We start from the raw sequence: 24,606 nt of genomic DNA, 5'->3' as shown, positions 1-24,606 counted from the left end.
ATTTCAGCTTTTATTTCTTTCATCACATTCCCAGGGGTCCGAAGTTTACATACACTCAATTGGTATTTGGTAGCGTTGCCTTTAAATTGTTTAACTTGGGTCAAATGTTTTGGGTTGCCTTCCACAAGCTTCCCACAATAAGTTGGGTGAATTTTGGCCCATTCCTCCTGACAGATCTTGTGTAACTGAGTCAGGTTTGTAGGCCTCCTTGCTCGCACACGCATTTTCAGTTCTGCCCACAAATGTTCTATAGGATTGAGGTCAGGGCTTTGCCTCCAAACATAAAGATGGTCATTATGGCCAAACAGTTTTTTGTTTGTTTCATCAGACCAGAAGACATTTCTCCAAAAAGTACGATCTTTGTAACCATGTGCAGTTGCAAACCATAGTCTGGCTTTTTTACGGTGGTTTTGGAGCAGTGGTCTGCTTCCTTCCTGAGTGGTATGACAGCTGCGTGGTCCCAGGGTGTTTATACTTGCATACTATTGTTTGTACAGATGAACGTGGTACCTTCAGACGTTTGGAAATTGCTCCCAAGGATGAACCATACTTGTGGAGGTCTACAATTTTTTTTCTGAGGTCTTGGCTGATTTCTTTTGATTTTCCCATGATGTCAAGCAAAGAGGCTGAGTGTGAAGGTAGGCCTTGAAATACATCCACAGGTACACCTCAAATTGACTCAAATGAGGTCAATTAGCCTATCAGAAGATTCTAAAGCCATGACATCATTTTCTTGAATTTTCCAAGCTGTTTAAAGGCACAGTCAACTTAGTGTATGTAAACTTCTGACCCACTGGGTCGTATAAGTGAAGTGATCTGTCTGTAAACAATTGTTGGAAAAATTACTTGTGTCATGCACAAAGTGGATGTCCTAACCGACTTGCCAAAACTTTGTGGAGTGGTTGAAAAAACAAGTTTTAATGACTCCAACCTAAGTGTATGTAAACTCCCGACTTCAACTGTAGATGTCCGACAAGAGAGGCCCTTTGAAAATGGGGATGAATACTTGCACAAGCAAAAATAAGTTGATGCTGGTAGTGTGAAGAATACATATGTTTTTGTACGTGAACCCTTTGGAATTCCTGAATTTATGGAAAAATTGGTCATCAAATTTGATCTTATCTACATCTAAATCACAACAATAGACACACATTATTGTATTTTCTTGTCTATATTGAATACATAATTTAAACATTCACAGTGTAGGTTGGAAAAAGTATGTGAACCCCTAGGCTAAAGATATTTGGAGTCAGGAGTCAGCTAACCTGGAGTCCAATCAATGAGACAAAATTGGAGATGTTGGTTAGATCAGCCATGCCCTATAAAAAACACGCACAAAATTTGAGGTTGCTATTCACAAGAAGCATTGCCTGATGTGAACCATGCCTTGAACAAAATAGATCTCAGAAGACCTAATATTAAGAATTGTTGACTTGCATAAAGCTGGAAAGGGTTACAGAAGTATCTCTAAAAGTCTTGATGTTCATCAGTCCACGATAAGACAAATAGTCTATAAATGGAGAAAGTTCAGCACTGTTGCTACTCTCCCTAGGAGTGGCCGTCCTGCAAAGGTGACTGCAAGAGCACAGCGCAGAATGCTCAATGAGGTTAAGAAGATTCCTAGAGTGTCAGCTAAAGACTTACAGAAATCTCTGGAGCATACTAACATCTCTGTTGACGAGTCTACGATACACGATACGTAAAACACTAAACAAGAATGGTGTTCATGGGAGGACACCACAGAAGAAGCCACTGCTGTCCAAAAAAAACTTGATGCACGTCTAAAGTTTTCAACAGTGCACCTGGACAAGTTTTAAACAAGTTTTAATGACTCCAACCTAAGTGTATGTAAACTTCCGATTTCAACTGTATGTGTGTGTTTGAAGTTGAAGTGTGTTTTGACTGCTGACCTGAGGAGCAGAAGGTCAGGCAGGGGCCAGGCCAGTGTTGTGCCATCTTGGAGGGCAGGGTCCCAGGCATGCTCCAGTAGTGGAGGTAGGTGGAGATGCGGCTGGCCTGGATGGCCACCAAGTTACCTCCCACACCTGGGTGAAGGGATGGAACAGAACAATCATTGGAAATAGTTTTTTTTTTTTCAGGGATCATTTGTCGAAATGGTCTGTTACATATTTAGGCTTGAGCTCTGGGTTTAATAAATGATAGGTATTTTCAAGGTTATGAAGCATCTTTAAGGTAATTGTAGGTAGTTTTGGTTTTCTGCAACTTTTTATAGTTCCTCAAGTAGGGCTTGTTCGGCTGTAACTGTAATGGCATATCTTTAAAGTGAGTTCGTGCAAAGAGAGCATGATCTTGTATCCATGAGATTATACTGCTTCTCTTCAAATCAGAGAAGTATTAAAAGTGTGGTAGCAAGCACAACGCTACAGGTGTTGTTGAAGACTGTATCATCCAGTCATGAAAAACTCAATATGGTCCTTATAATCTTAACAACATCCTCACTCAGAAACATGTGATGGGATGATGAATGCATATCTTATTGCCTTGGGCGCATCTCTCCGAGCGGAATACAAACATGTCTAATAGCCTTGAGCGTGTCTCGCTGTAGTTCCCTGCAATAGCTCTTAAAATTACATTCTCAACAGCCATGCTTCCACAGCCAACAGCTAAGTCTTGCATATTATTGGATGGGGTTGAGAGGAACGGAGAGAGGAGGAGAGGGAGAGAGTGATTGGAGAGACAGGAGAAAGAGAGGAAGAGAGAAATTGTGAGGGAGGCAGAGGGAGAGTGGTGAGAGAGACATAAACAGTGATGGAGGGAGAGAGAGAGAGAGAGAAAGAAACACTGAATGGCAATGCAAATGTACTTCCTGTCTTGAAATGCAGATAAAAGTGGAAACCTTTGGTATCGCTAGCTGAGGCTGGAAAATATGCAGTATAGAGGAAATCCGAAGCAGAGAGTGCATAGTTGTCATTCTAAACAGGCTGAGGTTTATGTAAACCCTATTGTTATTCCTCTCCAGCGATGGTGGCTAGCCATGGGTAACAAACATCGCCATACTAAGAGTCTTATTTACAGAAGATGTGGGAACTTCAATTACTTTCCTCCTTCCCCTCTGATGTTCTGACTAGGCTGCTGAGTGGTTTAAATTAGCGTCCTTTTATTCCGTATAAGTAATGAACATCTCGGGAGGCCTCGTAGTCATGGCTTTCAAGACTCATAATGCATTTATAAGTGATATTCTTCACAATTAATGGGTATATGTCACTAATTTAAATGGTCAAAAATGGCTGTAAATATCACAGACTAGGCCTTTAGTGACATGGCACTCTGCAACTTGTGTGAAAACCAACTTATGACTAATGAAATAAATGTTGATGCCATTTAGATGCTTTGCATTAAGCCGTTGTGCTTTTGTAAACAATCACACAAATTATAGTTATTTACTGTCATACTTCAAAGACTGTTTAAATAGGACAAGATCCCACGCCCATCTATTTTGTCATACGTCATATATCTCTCTACCAAGAAAACCAGATGTTGTCTTTGAGGGAAAAGAGTACCAGATTTGACATTTAAGCTTACATAATATCTTACAGTAGTGGACAGGCTAAGGATAACAAACATATGTAAAGTAATGCTGTGTTCATAACAATGAGACCAATTAACCCATTTCCCAACATGAGCACAAATGAGATTTAATGGTGGCTTTACGAGAGACATATTTAGTAATGGTAAACAGCATTGCAAAAAAGGTTAAACCTGTTTCTAGTTTTTCCCATACCCCACTGGGCACAGACGTAAGTTCAACTTCTAGTTTTGATTTACATTTGGTGGAGTTGTCAACAAACATGAATTCATCGTGAAATCAACAACAATGTCACCATATCATTGGATTTAGGTTAAAAGTTGTGTTCAAAAAAAGACTAAATGCCCTTATGTTGACGACTTTTTGCAAATCCAATCAGTTTTCCATGTTGATTCAACCAGTATTTTCCCAGTGGGACAGCTGTTTCTCAGGTGGTTTCTTGAGGATATTTGTTAGTTAGGAGGAAGTAGGAACTATTCAACATTCAACATTGAATTACACACAGGTCCCGCCCTTTCATTTGTTTGAGGAGTAAGGTTCAGTACACTCACCGTTGATTACTGGGGTGAACACTGCCATGCCCTCAAAGTTCGGGTCGCTCACGGTCTTGTCCAGAATAAGGCCTCCGATACTGTGGTTTAAAAGGACACAATGGGACACAAACGTCACTTAACATGTCCAAAGCCGAAAGTTGTCATAATAAATTATTTTTTAAATTATCTGCACTGATCTGAAAGGAGAGGATAGATGAAAGCGATATGGTGCATGGAAGCCTACTGAGAAGTATATTTTACTTGTCCAGTTATATCAAATCAGTTTAGATAAAGATGAGGAAAGAGGAAGCGATTAAGTCCTTCAAGATGCACTTTAAGTGTGTATACTGCACGGTTGTCTCCTTGAAGGAAACTAGTTGGAAACTGGAGTCTTTCGTAGATCACTAATAGAACATTGATTGAATATTGATAGAATGTTGATTGAATAACAATAGATTGTTGAAAGCCCCAGGCCTTTACCTGCTGATGGACATGGCTACGATGACGGGCTGCCACCCAGACCTCAGGACCTCTCTAATTGGCGGAGAGCGCCGGGCAATGACCACCCACAGCGGGATGAGAACCAGGAAGAATCCACACACCAGCACAGGCAGGTACCACATCTCTGGAAGATAGGACAGGTAGCGAGTGTGTGTGAGAAAGTGAGCACATTCCACATACACAGGTATAAAATAAGAAAATGTGTATCTGGAACACACCCAATGCACTGTGTTAGACATGTATCAAGCAGACCTGCAATAGCCAGCAAAACTGAATGTTATGACTATAACTACTGTTCCCTGAAGCAGGGAAACTAGGTACAACACAACTATGGGGAGTCGTACTTACGCCTGACAAGGGTAATGAAATCCGCGCCTGGCTGGAAGCCCAGCCTTCCACAGGTGATAAGCCGAGGCTCGGATTCGTTCCTTTAATTCATTTCCCCATAGTTGTGTTGTACCTCGTTTCCCTCCTTCAGGAAACAGTAGTTATAGTCATAACTTTACATTCCTTTTCAGTCGGTACTCTTGGTACAACACAACTATGGGGAAAGGAAATCCCGCGCCAAGCCGGACCCAATGGACACCAAGTTAAATGGCCCATGGCATTTATACAGGGCTATTAAAGGCCCAGTGCACTACTTTTGTGAAAAAATTCTTAATATTCATTTATTTTTGATTTTCCAGGGTGTGCTGCTGCCCTCAGCACCCCTACTTCCGGCGGCTATGCCTCATAGGGACTAGTGAGCTACAGGCAGGAATCAGCAATGAATCCCAGAAATGAGCCACCTATGGGGAGGGGTGCCTCCTTGTGGACAGAGAGCAAACCTATTACTCTCACCCTGGGTACCTTCCGCCCCTAGGCAGGTAGCCTAGGGGCGGCAGGTAGCCTAGGGGCGGCAGGTAGCCTAGGGGCGGCAAGTAGCCTAGGGGCGGCAAGTAGCCTAGGGGCGGCAAGTAGCCTAGTGGTTAGAGCATTGGGCCAGTAACCGAAAGGTTGCTAGATTAAATCCCGAGCTGACAAGACAAACATCTGTCGTTCTGCCCCTGAACGAGGCAGTTAACCCACTGTTCCTAGGCCGTCATTGTGAATAAGAATTTGTTCTTAACTGACTTGCCTATTTAAAGAAAGGTAGAATAAAATAAATAAATACTTTGTGCTTCCTTGAGACTGTATAGCTTGCACAAAGCCCGGGCTCTGGCGATGGCTGATGCCAGCAGCATACCACCCTGCATACCACTGCTGGCTTGCTTCTAAAGCTAAGCGGGGTTGGTCCTGGTCAGTCCCTGGATGGGAGACCAGATGCTGCTGGGAGTGGTGTTGGAGGGCCAGTAGGAGGCAGTCTTTCCTCTGTTCTAAAAAAATGTCCCAATGGCAGTGATTGGGGACACTGTCCTGTGTAGGGTGCTGTCTTTCGGATGGGACGTTAAACGGGTGTCCTGACTCTCTGAGGTCATTAAAGATCCCATGGCACTTATCGTAGGGGTGTTAACCCCGGTGTCCTGGCTAAATTCCCAATCTGGCCCTCAAACCATCACGGTCACCTAATAATCCCCAGTTTACAATTGGCTCATTCATCCCTCTCCCCTATAACTATTCCCCAGGGTCGTTGCTGCAAATGAGAACGTGTTCTCAGTCAACTTACCTGGTAAAATAACGGATAAATAAATAAAGTACCCCGTTTGGGCTGTAACCAAATGTAATGTTTTTGTGGAGGGGCGCACTGGTCCCTCAGACCCGTGCTCGGGGGCTTCTTCCTTATCGGAGGTGCACGCAAGCCCCGCTTCCTCCACTCCCTCCCACTCCAGGAATTGGAAATAGGAACGAGTTGCCATAATCCTGGGGGAAAGCTAGGAAGTTTCATTCACCAGAAGTTGTTTATGCTAGATGACTTTAGCCAGGAGATGTTTTAGTCTAAGCTAGGCTAGATAGCCTCTTTGACTGCAACAAGATCTGTTTAGAATAACCAAGCGACTTAATGCTACATATATTAAACAAGAGAGCTACCCTAGCAACTCCACGTGGGGTGGCAGGACTAGTTTGGCGAGTTAGCTAACCTGGCTAGCACGCTATGCAGCACTTGTTTAGCTAGGCTGTTCTCGGAAGTCTGCATAGGACCGGATCACTGAGGTAGGACCGGACCCATCATTGACAATTCTAGGAAGAGAGGCAAGCGGTGCTTGACCGAGGCAGACACAGGCAGCAACGGGTACCTACCAAATTTGCCACCCTCTCTCTTTGAGTAGCCTCCCGTAACTGGCGACAGCAACCGCGTACACCACAACCAGGCAGACAAGATATTTGCTCCAACCAGACCCAATCCATCTCTGCGTCCCGCAACTCAGACTCAGCCGAGGCACAGGCACCAGGAAGAGGAAGTCACTATCAGAAACACCAAACCACCTCAAGAATGCTACACGATTGTCAAGAGAACCTGCGCCTTGGACTTAGGGAACAGTTCCAGCCGCGGGCAAGCCACTGTTACTGACCTCATCCCCTAGTCCCGCACACAAACTGATTCAAGTGAGGGCAGCCAGAGCATGCATTGAGACATACAAGGCAGCATATGTGAGTATCTTTATATTCATTTGGGCATGGTCGTGAACCCAAACCTGGCTTGTTATCCTGTCTTTTCGGTCGCGTCAGCGATCTTACTCTTTGCTACAGCCAGGCCAAGCAATACGAAGAAAAAGTCATTGGTTTGTGGTTAGGAAACTAGGAGAACAAATACAAAAACTCCAGCCCACAAAGCACAGGGGGTGAGCACGCACTACCACAAAATGTTCCCAAAGGGTTTGTTTTTAGTCGTGTGAATCGTTGCTGCTCACGTCGAAGTGAAGAGCAGAAGAATTAAAGGAATTAATCCAAGCCTTGGGCTTGTCACCTGTGGAAGGCGGGGCTTCCAGCGAGATGCAGATTTCATTGGCCTTGTCAGGCGTAAGATTTTTTATTCACTGCAAAGGTCAAACATATTTTTTATTGCCTGGTACGGAAATTAAATGTAAAATGAAATAACAATGAAGTAATGTAAAATATCTACTTTATGATCATAGTCTATTCCAGCTGGAAACAATAAGAGATCAGTTTTAAATCAACTCTTTTCTACCAAGCACCTGGGCTTCTGTCTGATTCTTTACCCTTCTCCTCAAAGTGTGCAGTCATTAATTCCCCTTCATGGACTGGTGTAAAACATATTGTGGAAACTCCATCTAGTCTAGCCCATGCCCGTGGGGTGCTGTTGACGGAGGTGCAGTCGACAGAGGGGGTTGCTGAGGAGTATTTTTCTCTGCTCTGCTGACAAGTATTTTTCTCTTTTCATACAGGAGTAATAAAGGTAATACAAATTATAATTTAGTAGGGACATTTAAAAACAAACAATTTATTAATCAGGGGGTGCTGCAGCACCCTCGTCACTCCTACTTCCCGTGGCTATGGTCTAGTCCATGCATACATTAATCCAATACTTTTAAATCCATGAGGGGGGAACAAGTGCCCATTTTGGGAAGAAGTGTAGGGAATCGGAACCTAGGCATATGAAAATAGCTCTACCCAGAGCCATATATTTAATATAATAATGGCTCTGGCTCTACCTAGGCTTAGCTTAATATTGCATCCAGTCCTGGCAATCTTCAAGATGGGTCTAGTCAGTGGTAGGTGTGAAGGTTAAGATAATAAAAAAAAGCCCACATTTTAAGGAAATCAGAGATTCAAACGTCCTTTTGTACTTTAACAGGTTTTTTCCCCGACAGGACAGTATGAAGTGAGGGGCACAGACAATGAAGGAGGAATGACAGGTAGGAAGGACACAGACAGCGGCCGAGCCGAGGCTGGAACATAAGCATAAGTGGTCCGGCTGTTGAGAGAATTACAGCTCGACAGGATTCCGGCACATTCCAGTTATTCTATGGCGATTGATCTGACCTTTGAACCTGAAGAGGAAGCTGCTGACCCCGGCCAGCAGAGAGAGGGTGATGAGGTCACCCAGGCTGGCGGCGATGGGTGTTGCCACATTGTCAGGGTTGATGCCAACCTTCCTGGAGCCGATGATCACTCCCACCATCACTAGTCCTACCGATACAGAGAGTGGACACACATACTATGGCCTACTGTCAATCTAAAATAGAATCATATATATCAAAGTGCATATTTAGTTTTATTTATTTATTCAACCAATTCAGCAGGACAACTCTTAAGGTTTGTAGGGTTCCTGACTGTCATCTATTGCCAAAAGATAGAAAAGATCACTCTCAATTTCCGGTATACCTAGTAAATATACAGCTGCTAAACATCGGAACAATCGAAGTGATGACATGGTGTAGCAATCTTCACTAATGAGCCCTGATACAATTCTCACAAAGTGGCTTAACCATGGGTGGTATATAGGATTACTCTGGCGCAATGGGTAAGGTGCTTGCCTTTCACGCTAGCAACCTGGGTTCACTTTTCCATTCCCTACAATTCTACCTAGAATTACTGGTGTCAGTCAGAGCTTGTATATCAGCTAGTGGCAAGTATACTGTTGTGCTTTTGTTACGTTGACCTACCCAAGGACAGGGCAGCTACAAAGGCTGTCGTGACACTACTGCCACATAGGACAGCAGCCTGTAGAAAGTCTACACGACCCCTGGTCAACGCACCCAACCCCACTGCGGCTACCGCAGCCAGGAAACCCACCACTGTTGCCTGGACCTATGGAGGAAGAGAGAGGGGGAATAAGAAACTGGCAGTGAAAGAAGGGGGAGAGAGAGAGATAGGCAGGGAGAGGGAAAGGGAGAGAGAGGGAACAGGTGAGTCAGCAAGGGAAGGGTATGGGAGGCAGGAAAGGAAGGAGGGAGATCGGGGGGGAAAGGTTAGAGTAAGGGAGGGAAGAGGAGAGAGCGAGAGAGAGAGAGAGAGAATGAAGCATGGTACTGAGACATGTCATTGCCTTGATACAATGACACCCTCTTGTGCCCTCTGTTGGATTCACAGATAAACTCACTCCATGATAACTTGTGTGGTTGACTGTACATGCTAGCCAAAGTGACAGCACTGGTTTGATAAAATGCCATTGGCTGTGTTTGTTGGACGGAGACGTCGGTGTCACCTGAATAAGAGCCAAGTTGCTACACACCATCCTCCACTGCTGCTTCGGGTCATCCATCTGCCCAGTGTTCGCCTGATAGGGAGGAGGGAGGGGGGAGTTGGAGAGGAAAAGTGGTGAGATATAACATTTCAATTAAATTAAATAGAATTTTATTGGTCACATACACATATTTAGCAGATGTCATTGTGAGTGTAGCGAAATGCTTGTGTACCTAGCTCCAACAGTGCAGTAGTATCTAGCAGTGTAGTATTATCTAAAAATGATTCACAACGATACACACATCTAAAACTAAAAGAATGGAATTAAGAAATATATAAATATTAGATAGAGCTATGTCGGCATACAGTAGATTACAGTAGAATAGCATACAGTATATATGAGAGGAGTAAAGCAGCACGTAAACATGATTTAAATATTATTAAAGGGACTAGTGTTCCATTATTAAAGTGGCCAGTGATTCCAAGTCTTTGTAAACATGGCAACAGCCTCTAAATGGTTGTGTGTGTGTCTGTGTGTAAAATAATGCTCAAATTTAATTTGAGCATTAAACATGTCGTGCCAGCATTGAGTGTGTGTGCGTCAGTGTCTGTGTGTGTGCATGCGTGCCTACGAGTGTGTGTGTGCATGCGTGCCTATGAGTGTGTGTGTGGCAATGTGTGTCCACTCACTGCTGTAGACAGTCTGGATGCCAGTGTCATCTCTAGGTTGCCTTTCAGTCCCACCAGGGCTGGCACCAAGATAAACACCTCTGTGATCTCCTTAAACACCTCCCAGTGCTGAATAATACACAATTAAACACTAGCTAGTACTGAAACATACTACTCTGAATAATATCCATACAAACTTGCCAGTGCTGAAACATTCACAATGATCTCCTTAAACACCTCTCAATGATGAAACATCCCAATCCCTCCCAATATATTTTCTGCTAGACTGATTGCCAGATATACAGTACTTGTGCTTTAGCCAACTGTTTGCTCGTTGTCATGCCAAAACAGAAAGGAGTTGGCTCAAGCACAAACAGATCTGGCAAGCAGAATAATTCACTGTAACAGGACATGATTAATATTGGTATTATATAATCTCTTTATTCAGATTAAAATCATTCTCTGTTGCTGTTGTCATGACTCTCCTGGTCAAGGATCCAAGGCCTCAGAGGTGGGGGGCTGGGACAGTTTTATGACACCTTCACACCCTGTCGTAAATGGTTTTTAGTGTTCCTGGCACATTAACTAAGCCATGCCCCTAATGAGGTCAGAATAGTGTGTCCGTGTGATGGAACCGCCTTTCCGACCAGAGTGCTTAAATGGACTCGTCAAGAATGAACATACCATGACAGGAGATGTGAGACCATGGTCCACACATTGAAATGTTTGGAAACTCTGAAAACCAACACGAGATGAGAAGATAACCTCCACGACGAGGCTAAAAAGATTCACAGTCTGCAGCTGTGCATGTAAAAGTGGTCCTAGAAATGACTAAAGACAAGGTGGAAAGGAATAAATCCCATCTTAGACAATCACTGTTGCATCTGAGCAGCGGTTCTATTTAAACACCACTACCAGAGAAGCTCTACAACTAAGAAGGACATTGAAACCTCTGGTGGACAAGCCGAGCCTTGCACCGACGCTGAGACGATCGCCGAAGTGTGAACAACACTAGTCCCCATAGAGTGGTTGATTGGTTCAACAGAGATAGACAACGAAAAAAGACATCTATGCGTAAATATATACATTACATTTCTTATCCGAATGGGCAGTGGTTCATGAGCAAAGTATTATTATTACTTTGAGGAGAATTACAGAATGTATCCACAATAAATGTCTCTTTCTCTATCTCTCCCTTGCCCCACCCACTCTCCATATATCTTGTCAGTCCACTAGGGACTTTTGTCTCATGATAGAGTGTACAGTGCCTTGCGAAAGTATTCGGCCCCCTTGGACTTTGCGACCTTTTGCCACATTTCAGGCTTCAAACATTAAGATATAAAACTGTATTTTTTTGTGAAGAATCAACAACAAGTGGGACACAATCATGAAGTGGAACGACATTTATTGGATATTTCAAACTTTTTTAACAAATCAAAAACTGAAAAATTGGGCGTGCAATTTTATTCAGCCCCTTTACTTTCAGTGCAGCAAACTCTCTCCAGAAGTTCAGTGAGGATCTCTGAATGATCCAATGTTGACCTAAATGACTAATGATGATAAATACAATCCACCTGTGTGTAATCAAGTCTCCGTATAAATGCACCTGCACTGTGATAGTCTCAGAGGTCCGTCAAAAGCGCAGAGAGCATCATGAAGAACAAGGAACACACCAGGCAGGTCCGAGATACTGTTGTGAAGAAGTTTAAAGCCGGATTTGGATACAAAAAGATTTCCCAAGCTTTAAACATCCCAAGGAGCACTGTGCAAGCGATAATATTGAAATGGAAGGAGTATCAGACCACTGCAAATCTACCAAGACCTGGCCGTCCCTCTAAACTTTCAGCTCATACAAGGAGAAGACTGATCAGAGATGCAGCCAAGAGGCCCATGATCACTCTGGATGAACTGCAGAGATCTACAGCAGAGGTGGGAGACTATGCCCATAGGACAACAATCAGTCGTATATTACACAAATCTGGCCTTTATGGAAGAGTGGCAAGAAGAAAGCCATTTCTTAAAGATATCCATAAAAAGTGTTGTTTAAAGTTTGCCACAAGCCACCTGGGAGACACACCAAACATGTGGAAGAAGGTGCTCTGGTCAGATGAAACCAAAATGTAACTTTTTGTCAACAATGCAAAACGTTATGTTTGGCGTAAAAGCAACACAGCTCATCACCCTGAACACACCATCCCCACTGTCAAACATGGTGGTGGCAGCATCATGGTTTGGGCCTGCTTTTCTTCAGCAGGGACAGGGAAGATGGTTAAAATTGATGGGAAGATGGATGGAGCCAAATACAGGACCATTCTGGAAGAAAACCTGATGGAGTCTGCAAAAGACCTGAGACTGGGATGGAGATTTTGTCTTCCAACAAGACAATGATCCAAAACATAAAGCAAAATCTACAATGGAAGGGTTCAAAAATAAACATATCCAGGTGTTAGAATGGCCAAGTCAAAGTCCAGACCTGAATCCAATCGAGAATCTGTGGAAAGAACTGAAAACTGCTGTTCACAAATGCTCTCCATCCAACCTCACTGAGCTCGAGCTGTTTTGCAAGGAGGAATGGGAAAAAATGTCAGTCTCTCGATGTGCAAAACTGATAGAGACATACCCCAAGCGACTTACAGCTGTAATCGCAGCAAAAGGTGGCGCTACAAAGTATTAACTTAAGGGGGCTGAATAATTTTGCACGCCCAATTTTTTAGTTTTTTATTCGTTAAAAAAGTTTGAAATATCCAATAAATGTCGTTCCTCTTCATGATTGTGTCCCACTTGTTGTTGATTCTTCACAAAAAAATACAGTTTTATATCTTTATGTTTGAAGCCTGAAATGTGGCAAAAGGTCGCAAAGTTCAAGGGGGCCGAATACTTTCGCAAGGCACTGTATGTGTATTCAGTGTTATTATTCAGTTAGTTAGTAAATAAATAATACAATTAATATGTGTAGTATTGAATAATCAGAAAATACTGTTATTCTTGCAGATTCAATTAGTCTGCAACGTTCAGAATGAGAATGATATGAGGTTATGATTAATAAGTGACTGTTATTGATACATACAGTGGGGCAAAAAAAGTATTTAGTCAGCCACCAATTGTGCAAGTTCTCCCACTTAAAAAGATGAGAGGCCTGTAATTTTCATCACTTCGACTATGACAGACAAATTGAGAAGAAAGAAAATCCAGAAAATCACATTGTAGAATTTTTAATGAATTTATTTGCAAATTATGGTGGAAAATAAGTATTTGGTCACCTACAAACAAGCAAGATTTCTGGCTCTCACAGACCTGTAACTTATTCTTTAAGAGGCTACTCTGTCCTCCACTCGTTACCTGTATTAATGGCACCTGTTTGAACTTGTTATCAGTATAAAAGACACCTGTCCACAACCTCAAACAGTCACACTCCAAACTCCACTATGGCCAAGACCAAAGAGCTGTCAAAGGACACCAGAAACAAAATTGTAGACCTGCACAAGGCTGGGAAGACTGAATCTGCAATAGGTAAGCAGCTTGGTTTGAAGAAATCAACTGTGGGAGCAATTATAGGAAAATGGAAGACAGGAAATGGACAGGAAATGGAAGACATACAAGACCACTGATAATCTCCCTCGATCTGGGGCTCAACGCAAGATCTCACCCCGTGGGGTCAAAATGATCACAAGAACGGTGAGCAAAAATCCCAGAACCACACGGGGGGACCTAGTGAATGACCTGCAGAGAGCTGGGACCAAAGTAACAAAGCCTACCATCAGTAACACACTACGCCGCCAGGGACTCAAATCCTGCAGTGCCAGACGTGTCCCCCTGCTTAAGCCAGTACATGTCCAGGCCCATCTGAAGTTTGATAGAGAGCATTTGGATGATCCAGAAGAAGATTGGGAGAATGTCATATGGTCAGATGAAACCAAAATATAACTTTTTGGTAAAAACTCAACTCGTAGTGTCTGGAGGACAAAGAATGCTGAGTTGCATCCAAAGAACACCATACCTACTGTGAAGCATGGGGGTGGAAACATCATGCTTTGGGGCTGTTTTTCTGCAAAGGGACCAGGACGACTGATCCGTGTACAGGAAAGAATAATTTTCAAATAAATTCATAAAAAATCCTACAATGTGATTTTGTCTGTCATAGTTGAAGTGTACCTATGATGAAAATTACAGGCCTCTCTCATCTTTTTAAGTGGGAGAACTTGCACAATTGGTGGCTGACTAAATACTTTTTTTGCCCCACTGTATATATATATATTTATATATCTTTAGAGTTTAATTTGGGAGATGGTAACTCATGAAAAACGTATTCCGTGTTGCCCCAAATTCCTAATGACTTAATTGTTACATTATTAATTTAATTGGGTAACAATTAAACATAGTTAGTTTATAAAATAAATACAGTGATCAGATTAATGCAAGTCACCTCACGACACTGTTATCATCTCATAATAATCTAATAACTATAATCTGAAGATTAAGGTTATAGTGAAACTAAAATACTCAGTATGTTTTGCTATTTTGCCTTGATATAAAGTAACTATTATGAGTTACAGGTAAATGTTTGAATGAATGTATTTTCCGTCTCCCCCCCACACACACACACATTTTTGTCATTTCCAATTAAAATGGGGGGGGGGGGGGGGGGGAGTCAAAGTGACTCCCAACCCACCAACCTATTCCATTATTCAGGGAGTTAGTCATGCCATGCAACTGCTGGGATCTTTCCAAAAGGTTAACCAGGGAAAGAGCTATTGCGCTGCTCTACTCTTATCTGCCTCTATGTCCTTTTGCTATACTACTAGCTACACGCACTATGCCTTTCTGCATGTCTTACAGAGTATACTTAGAAAAAAAATACAAAAAGAGTTGTCATCTCCAAAATGTTCCATGAGGTATAGCCACAAGTACCCTGAGTCCCAGATCTTATTGTGCTGTCTTGCCAACTCCTATTGAAAATAACATGTGAATTGGCAAGACAGCATTTTTTATACAATCCATCTTGAAACACCTATATTTAAATAGGCGTCCTTTGTTTTTAGTACAAGGAGTCGAGCTACGACGTCCGCAGAGCCATCAAACAAGCAAAAGGACAATACAGTGCATTCTGAAAGTATTCAGACCCTGTGACTTTTTCCAAATGTTGTTACGTTACAGCCATATTCTAAAATGTATTAAATATTTTTCCCTCATCAATCTACACACAATACTCCATAATAACAAAGCAAAAACGTTTTTATTTTTTTTTGCAAATTTATTACAAATTAAAAACTGAAATATTACATTTACATATGTTTCCAGACCCTTTACTCAGTACTTTGTTGAAGCACCTTTGGCAGTGATTACAGCCTTGAGTCTTCTTGGGTATGACGCTACAAGCTTAGCACACCTGTACTGTATTTGGGGAGTTTCTCCCATTCTTCTCTGCAGATCCTCTCAAGCTCTGTCAGGTTGAATGGGGCGTGTCACTGCACAGCTATTTTCAGGTCTCTCCGGAAATGTTTGATTGGGTTCAAGTCTGGGCTTTGGCTGAGCCACTCAAGGACATTTAGAGACTTGTCCCGAAGCCACTCCTGCATTGTCTTGGCTGTGTGCTTCACCTTCACCCTAGTCTGAGGTCCTGAGCGCTCTGGAGCAGGTTTTCATCAAGGATCTCTTTGTACTTTGCTCCGTTCATCATTCCCTCGATCCTGACTAGTCTCCCAATCCCTGCTGTTGATAAGCATCCCCACAGCATGATGCTGCCACCACCATGCTTCACCGTAGAGATGGTGCCAGCTTTCCTCCAGACGCATTCTGGAGGTCAAAGAGTTCAATCTTGGTTTCATCAGACCAGATGAAACCAATCTTTCCAACTATTGTTTACAGACAGATTATTTCACTTATAATTCACTGTATCACAATTCCAGTGGGTCAGACGTTTACATACAATAAATTGTCTGTGCCTTTAAACAGCTTGGAAATTTCAAGAAAATGAGTCTTATGGCTTGGGGGTAAAAACTGTTGAGAAGCCTAGACTTGGCACTCAGGTACCGCTTGCCATGCGGTAGTAGAGAGAACAGTCTATGACTAGGGTGGCTGGGGTCTTTGACAATTTTTAGGGCACCGCCTGGTGTAGAGGTCCTGGATGGCAGGCAGCTTAGCCCCAGTGATGTACTGGGCCGTACGGACTACCCTCTGTAGTGCCTTGCAGTCAGAGGCCGAGCAGTTGCCGTACTAGGCAATTAATCAACCAGTCAGGATGCTCTCGATGTTGCAGCTGTAGAACCTTTTGAGGATCTCAGGAACCATGCCAAATCTTTTTAGTTTCCTGAGGGGGAATAGGCTTTGTCGTGCCCTCTTCACGACTGTCTTGGTGTGTTTGGACCATTCTAGTTTGTTGGTGATGTGGACACGAAGGAACTTGAAGCTCTCAACCTGCTCCACTACAGCCCTGTCGATGAGAATGCTTGGTCCTACTTTTCCTTTAGTCCACAATAATCTCCTTAGTCTTGGTTACGTTGAGGGATAGCTTGTTATTCTGCCACCACCCGGCCAGGTCTCTGACTTCCTCCGTATAGGCTGTTTCGTCGTTGATCAGGCCTACCACTGTTGTATCGTCTGCAAACTTAATGATGGGGTTGGAGTCGTGCCTGGCCATGCAGTCGTGGGTGAACAGGGAGTACAGGAGGGGACTGAGCACGCACCCCTGAGGAGCGCCTGTGTTGAGGATCAGCATTGTGGATGTGTTGTTACCTACCCTTACCACCTGGGGGGAGGCCATTTGTTTTGTACACTGCTGATACTCACTCTTTAAAAAAAAAAATCTATGCAGAGACACTTCACCCTTACCTACATGAACATATTACCGCAACTAACCTGTACCCCCGCACACTGACTCGGTACCGGTACACCCTGTATATAGCCTCGCTATTGTTATGTTATTGTGTTACTTTTATTTTTATTTTTTTACATTAGTTTATATGGTATTTTTTTTTATTGAACTGCACTGTTGGTTAAGGGCTTGTAAGTAAGTATTTCACGGTAAGGTCTACACTTGTTGTATTCGGCGCATGTGACAAATAAAGTTTGATTTGATTTGAACCGATATGAGTGACAAGAAAAAGGGGAAAAAATAGGTCACTTTTTCAGGTCTAATGCACCCCCTTTTCATCAGAATTGTTCTAACTAAAACAATAAACCTGCATAATATATTTTCTTTCTAGAGGAAGTCTTTACATATTTTACATCTAGGTAAGGAGTTTCGTGCTTGAAGAAGGATTTTTTTTGTAAAGTTTGATAATGTGCACTAGCTTATTAGTTAGCTAGCTAGCTAACTGAGGAATGCAGTCGCACACACTTCATATTAAACAAATGGGGTGTTAAGTGAAGAACAATGCACACAACACTTACTGCTTTACCAAGCTAGCTATCTGGCCACTGTAGCTAGCAACATTGTAATTAAATCATAATGGATTAGTTTCGATGTAGCAGCTGCTTGTAGCTGGCTGCCGAGAGTCAATGCAGTATCTTTACTTTACCTAGCTAGCACAACAGCTAGTTAGCGTATCATGCTAACATTAGCCAGATAGCTAAACATTTATCTAAGGCCTGTATGTGATTATGGAGAGTGAATTCAATTGTTTATTTGTGATCTTGCCATCTGGCTATTATCAACAAGGGCAAACTGTGTGCAGCTAGCTAGGTAGCTAGCTAACATTGACTAGACCATATAGCAACACACATAAACGTGCATTGCCAAACAACTCTACTTCCACCTTCTGGTTTGGGGTATCTTAACAAGGCTGGGTGGCTGACGACTTCAAGGTCTTTGCTGTGTAAACATAAGAGATTGACTGCCGACACTGTTCAGAAGTGTTAAGTACTGTGGCAGACAAACCGGTGTGTCTGAGATTTAAAGGGATCAGTGTGCCATTTTCTAACCCCACCGGTTCCCACCACTGGTGGGCTATTGCTGATACAAAGCAATGTAACAATGTAGGTGCCCAAACATCTGTGGAGCTGCACCTCTCTCACCTGTTTTTTAGCTTAAATGCAAGGGGATTTACAACACATTACGTCATGCCCTGATACACACAAATATACTGTTTCAAACCCTAAAAATAGGTCAAGAAAAGACATGCATACATGGATATTGTTCACAGATATTACATACACACACATGCACACAAATGTACTTTACAAGACACACAAACACAAAGTTAGCCCATACTTGCACCACGTCCATGACTATGCCCGCTGCCACCATGCCCAGGCCGGCCACCAGGAAGGGCAGTAGGATCTGGGCTGCGATGAGCCAGGCACTCTCGGGCAGGTAGCCATAGGGGGAGCGGGTCAGCTTACAGGTGAAGCCTCTCAGCTTCTTCCCTTGGTAGCACAGTTCCAGCTCCAGATGGGTGACCACCATGGTCTCAGCAGGTCCCAGTTACCCCATCTCTTCCTGTGAAGACGAGTAGGGGTTTAGGGAGCGACACCTGACCCTTGTCACACTAACCTCCAGCAATCTCCACCACTAATATCTCCTCTATGGTAAACTTTATAGTTTAGTTTCGCGAGTGGAAGTTTCTTCAGAGGAGGGAGGCCTGGCTTTGACGACAACAAGAGGAGGGCAGGAAGTTCTTCCAGTCGACAGCAGCACGACGCCTTTTGAGTCACAGTTTGTTGCCTTAATGTTCTGAACGTGAAGTAAATGTAATGACAGTCTGTTGTCGTAATGTTCAAAAAGTAACAGTTCAGCTGCTGCCTAACGCTTTTCCCCAAGGTAAAGAATCCGGAGAGAGCCCAGAAAAGAAGAAGAGGGCATTTGACGAACCTCCCTCCCTCCTCTTGTCCTTCACCTGTCGCTCTCTCTTGTGCTTCTGTCTTTAGCCAACGTTACTAATATAACAAAAAAAATGTTTTTTGCTAATGGTAGATGAAGCTGAAGAATGGCACGGACTGCCTTTGGCCTCTCGCACTCCTCACGTCTCGCTCTTCAGCAGGCGAGCTGCGGAGGGGCTCCGCTGGAAGCAGCCAGTGCGTTCGCCACTGCGGGGCCTGAAAAATGTCCACGTCCTCTGGGACAAGGACAACCAGAACGCTACTAACTTTTTCTCTGCCCTCCCCAGCTGCTGCTGCTCGTGATGCCTCTCCTCTTTCCTCTCCTTTTCTTCCCACTGCCCTGTGTGAGCAGCCTGGCTTCCCTGGAGCCCCTTCCTCATGTTGGGTCGGAGAGACGTGACGGTGGTTGTTTGTCGGTGTGTCGCAGAAGAGAAATGAGGTAATAAGGTGATGGTCCGTGGTTCTAAGGCTCCGAAGAAGGACTGCAGTGAGACATTGAGTGAGAACGATAAGGTGTGAGTCGCGAGGCAAAGCGTTAGAGTACCTGTACCATTACCACCAGGGGTTTCCTGTACTCTGGTATGCAGACAGAGTTTGTTGTGATGGTGCTTCTGTGAGGGAGGGAGGGGGGAGGGGGTGCTGCTGGCTTCTGTATGAGCAGGGCTAACAGACTGAAACGGGGTCTCTTTCTTTCTCTCTCTGTAGTTTTATTGCGCTGCTTCACTCTGTCTCTATTTCTAAATCTCTCTCTCCTTTGCTCTCTTTTTATTTTCTATCTATCTCTGCCTCCCAACGACTCTTTTTCTCAACTCTGTTTTCTTTATTCTCTCTCTTCTCTCGCCCTCCTACCCTCCCTGTCCCCACTCTGTGACATATACTCTGTGACACATCCTCTGTGCCAGCAGGTGTTTCACCTCTCACAAACACGTGGCACTAGCCCGGTCTCCTCTAAAGGACATCTCCTCTCCTTTTTGATTGGTGGGTTGACTGTCTCCCCTCCATTGGCGTGGCATCTAATGGGGTTTTGGCTCTTTCTGCGTTAGTCTTTATTAGCAAGTCTGCCTCTCTCCCCCTATCCCCCTCTCCTTCTCACTTTAATTCAGATTTTAAAAAACATCGAAAAAAATATTGACCGGAAAGATATTTAGTAAATATTAGCAAAACACTGGAAGTGAAGTAAAAATCAATAACTTTTTAATCATCCATGACCATGACAGAGATTTGCTGTTAAAGAGGGAGAGAGGAAACTGAGCCCAGCTCTTTATCTCTCCCTTTTAAGTGATTATGCATGCACACACACAAAAATCACCCACACACACACACACACACACAGAGTGACTCCCTGAGACGTCCCTGAGACGTGATGTGTACAGTCTGCTCTCTCCTTCCTGCTCCCCCCCACTGACACTGTGTTGCAATACGGATTGTAAACTCAGGGCTTAGAGGACTCTGGGACACAGTTATAATTGAGAGATTATGTGTTGCTTGTGCCCACAAGATAATTCTCATAGAAATATAACTACTTAATTAGTAATTATATTTATATGATAATGCCTGCTCTGATTAGCCTGGAATAAAAAAATAAAAAAATAAAGTTATCTAATTGTTGAGGGACACAAACAGAGATAGTCTCCCGGAAATGTCATGCAACTTCTTGTATTTCAGTCTCACAACATAAGCTTCTGAAGGATTAGTTGTGGTACAGTAAATCCAGTTCTTGAGATTTCACATGGACACATTTAGGAGAAGGGTAGCAGGAGCTTATTGGTAAGTGCCAGGAGCTTATTGGTAAATGCCAGTAAGTCCCGGTAGGGGTTTCCTCTATGACAAGAAAACAACTACCAAAAAACGTCCAGAAAATGACCAGAAAATGACCAGAAAACAACTGCCAAAAAAAAGTCAGAGGAAAACACAAAATCTTAACCTGAAATGTCAAAATACCAATCACTTTAGCTTCTATGGCCACGTACACACGTAGGTTGTACAACTAACCAGTCTCACTTCACTGTAAAAGAAATCCACTATGTCTGGAGATGACTGTAACATATAACAAAAAGTCACCGCTGTCACGGTTGTGTTGAGGGAACATATGTATGGGACTCCGTTCACTGGGTGAATGGCTCCAATCCGGTGTGACTCTATTTTGTTTTTTAAATGAAAGACTCCACCAAGGTTAACATTATACCACATGAGACCCAGTATGACCCATTGGGTGGTATCTGTAACATATTACGATTAACGAAGGAGTATGTGCCGGCGTATGTCTAATGTTATTAAGCATGGAATGTTCGACCTAAGTGTACGAAAGTGTGAATTCCGATTTGAAATGTTTTGTGTGGACCCCAGTAAGAGTAGTGGCTGCGTTAGCAGCAGCTCATGGGGATCCTAATAAAATTAAAAAATACTAAACTCATTTGACGCAATGGTTGTGGCACAACTGCTATTATTGTGATACAACATAAATGTACAGTAAACACAACCATTGTGCAGTCTCCACAATGCTTGTATAATTATTTTTCTGAAGAAAAACTTTGCTGTATCAAAAACCATTGTACCAAATGTGCTGTACATCAGTTGTACAACTTGAGTGTGAACGTGGCCTTTTTAGACCACATAATCCTCAGTGTGTGCAGTGAAAACAAAGTTTAGGGCTCTATTGAATCTGCATCGTGGAAGTTCAGCTTTACAGCATGATTGAAATTAAACGGCAACATTCCCACTTTAGTGGAGACTGCATTCATGGTAAACGCTGCATATGTTGGTTCAATCGGAAATGACCTTTACGTTTATATTGAGGAATCTGTAACGCTTCAGCTTTACAGATTGAATAGAGCCCTTAGTCAAACGTACAAGTACACACTGGATTATTTATAGCGATGGCCTTTCGGGGTTTGTTGTTAAATGACAAAGCGACAGGTCTATGGGACTGTATATCACAGCGTAGAGACCGCATTACAAACACATTGACTGGGTTCCAGGATTGCATAATAAAATCCAAGGGAATACTGTCTGGCACTTGCTATGCAGAACTTGCCTCTGGTCTGAGGTTGAACTTGGTGACATTTTTTTTAATAGGGCCTGTAGAGACAGAGACGGATGCATTGCATTTTTGTATGCTTATACATCCTACTTTGTCTGACTGTGGTCCATGAACAGTTTAACCCTTCTAAACTTTTAGACGTATGCCAACGCTGCATTAAGTTTAAGCTGCGTAAAAAACTGTACACAACGTAACAGACCTCGGTCATCCCATTGTGACAAAGACTGATGTGTTAGTGACGGCGTGCCCAGCCAGGTCACCTTATCAGGTTCATTAGATCACAGCGACCTAACCCCCCAGCTCCCCTCTTCCACTGTTCAGCCACCTCACAACGACACAAACAGAATCCGGAAGATAAGCATCTATGGCGAGAAGGAGTGAGAGGCTAAAAATAGAAAGACACTTATCAAATGTGCAAAATGTGAACACCGGAGAGTCACAGATGATTCACTCTCCTAGTATTACTGTGACTTAGAAATGTGTAATGTGGTACGACCCACTCTGATTTGATGTTTTATGATTGAATTAAAAGTAAGGAGTAAATGAGTGTCGGTAGGCCAGTTTTTTTTTATGTCGTACCTTTTCTTGGCATCTATCAACTTAGGATATAAAGTATGACGACATGACAACAGGCAGCCTACATACTGTCTATCAACTCAAACTTTTTCCCCTCCAGACATAGAATTCCTTTACCCACCTGCACAGCATCCTAGTCCAGGTCAGGATACCTCCACTGAGGATCATCCTCGGTGTGTGAGACAAACTGCCGAACACATAAAAGTATGCAGAAAACCAATACACACAAACACACCTGCTGCCAACCAGGGGTCCTCCCTTGACTGTTGTCTGTTGACCTCGCAGTGTAAACAGCCTGGCCTCTCTCTTTGGTGCAGTCCACACATCAGAGATAAAAAGCTCAAAGCCGACCAAACAAGAAGGAAATCTCTCTTACATTGTACTAGGAATGACTTCAAAATAATGTGACATCAACCCAGGATTTGTGAGGTGAAATGTGTTCAATATAAGGGGGAATACTCAGACGTTAGATATTATTCTATGTGAGAAAACATTTAATTGCATTCATGTGTTTAAAATAAACAACTTTGAGTCAATCGGGGTGCATGATGACATTTATAACAAAACAAAAGTTTTCTCCCTTGTTGAAGAATAGGTCATGTCACGTTCTGACCTTAGTTCTTTTGTTATGTCTTTGTTTTAGTATGGTCAGGGCGTGAGTTGCGTGGGTTGTCTATGTTCTTTTTTTATGATTTGGGATTTCTGTGTTTGGCCTGGTATGGTTCTCATTTAGAGGCAGCTGTCAATCGTTGTCCCTGATTGAGAACCATACTTAGGTAGCCTGGTTTCACTTTTGAGTTGTGGGTGCTTATTTCCTGTTTAGTGTTTTGGTCTTTCATCTTACGGGACTGTTCGTTTGTTATTTATTGTTTTGTTCAGTGTTCTAGTACGTCATTAAAAGCTATGAACACTTACCACGCTGCGCATTGGTCCTCCTCTCTTTCTCCCAACGACCAACGTTACAGCTCATGCCATGAAATACACAAGTAAATACACTGGTATTGATGCCTTAAAATATTCAGGAAAATGAATATTAATAAATCTTCTTAGGGCTAGGCGTCCCATCAGCGGGATACCCGTCGACAACATCCGGTGAAATTGGAGGGAGCGCAATTCAAATAAATCGTAATATTAAATCGTAATTGTAATATTAAACATTTATGAACATACAAGTATCTTATATCGTTTAAATATATATATATATATTGTTACCCCCTTTTAATCCCCAATTTCGTAATTTCGATGTTGTCTCATCGGTGCAACTCCCCAACAGAACCGGGAGGGGCGAACTTCAAGTCATACATCCTCCGAAACATGACCCGCCAAGCAGCGCTTCTTAACACCCGCTCACTTAACCCAGAAGTTAGCTGCACCAATGTGTTGGAGGAAACACTGTTCAACTGACGACTGAAGTCAGCCTGCAGGCGCCTTGCCTGCCACATGGAATTGCCCCCCCAGCCAAACGCTCCCCTAACCCAGACGATGCTGGGCCAATTGTGCGCCGCTATATGGGACTCTGGTCACGGCCGGGATCGAATCCCAGGCTGTAGTGATGCCACAACTCTGCGATGCAGTGCCTTAGACCTCTGCGTCACTTGGGAGGCTGCAAAGTACCTCTTTTTCAAAGAGGACCTGGGTGGATTAATTTGTCATTGTCAAGGAGCAGATCAAGTAATGGAGGAAAGAGGGACAAATTCCTAAACTATTCAAACTGGCTCTACTACATCGTCTCTCCCTACCTTTCCGTCTGTGGGGTTGAAGGTCTTGTAGGTCTTCCCACCCTCTGTGTCCACAAACTCCCCGTTGATGAAGAGCTGGTGGGAAATCCAGATGGTTATGTTGTTGATGTTCTTCTCCAC

At 43.1% G+C, this 24,606-nt stretch overlaps 1 protein-coding gene across 2 annotated transcripts in view; it reads right to left on the bottom strand.

Annotated features, from left to right (window-relative positions):
* Positions 1 to 24,606, bottom strand: part of LOC110493938 (solute carrier family 41 member 1) — a 33,692-nt gene extending 9,086 nt beyond the window's left edge. Inside the window, exons 1-9 of one of the 2 annotated variants that reach the window (XM_090205172.1) lie at positions 24,487 to 24,606; positions 18,524 to 18,751; positions 10,336 to 10,443; positions 9,668 to 9,739; positions 9,126 to 9,270; positions 8,503 to 8,649; positions 4,561 to 4,705; positions 4,099 to 4,178; positions 1,911 to 2,045 (exon numbers count right to left, since the gene is read on the bottom strand). In XM_090205172.1, the coding sequence (XP_090061298.1) occupies positions 1,911 to 2,045; positions 4,099 to 4,178; positions 4,561 to 4,705; positions 8,503 to 8,649; positions 9,126 to 9,270; positions 9,668 to 9,739; positions 10,336 to 10,443; positions 18,524 to 18,718 (1,027 nt within the window). In that variant the 5' untranslated portion in view covers positions 18,719 to 18,751; positions 24,487 to 24,606. Of the gene's footprint in view, positions 1 to 1,910; positions 2,046 to 4,098; positions 4,179 to 4,560; positions 4,706 to 8,502; positions 8,650 to 9,125; positions 9,271 to 9,667; positions 9,740 to 10,335; positions 10,444 to 18,523; positions 18,841 to 24,486 lie in introns of those variants that run through there. The other variant, XM_021568555.3, reaches the window with a different exon arrangement.

Source organism: Oncorhynchus mykiss, chromosome 17 (genome assembly GCF_057628025.1).
Source record: "Oncorhynchus mykiss isolate SJ-2025 chromosome 17, ASM5762802v1, whole genome shotgun sequence".
NCBI lineage: Eukaryota > Metazoa > Chordata > Actinopteri > Salmoniformes > Salmonidae > Oncorhynchus > Oncorhynchus mykiss.
Note: the sequence above shows the minus strand (reverse complement) of the source record. Positions and strands in the feature narration are given on the sequence as shown.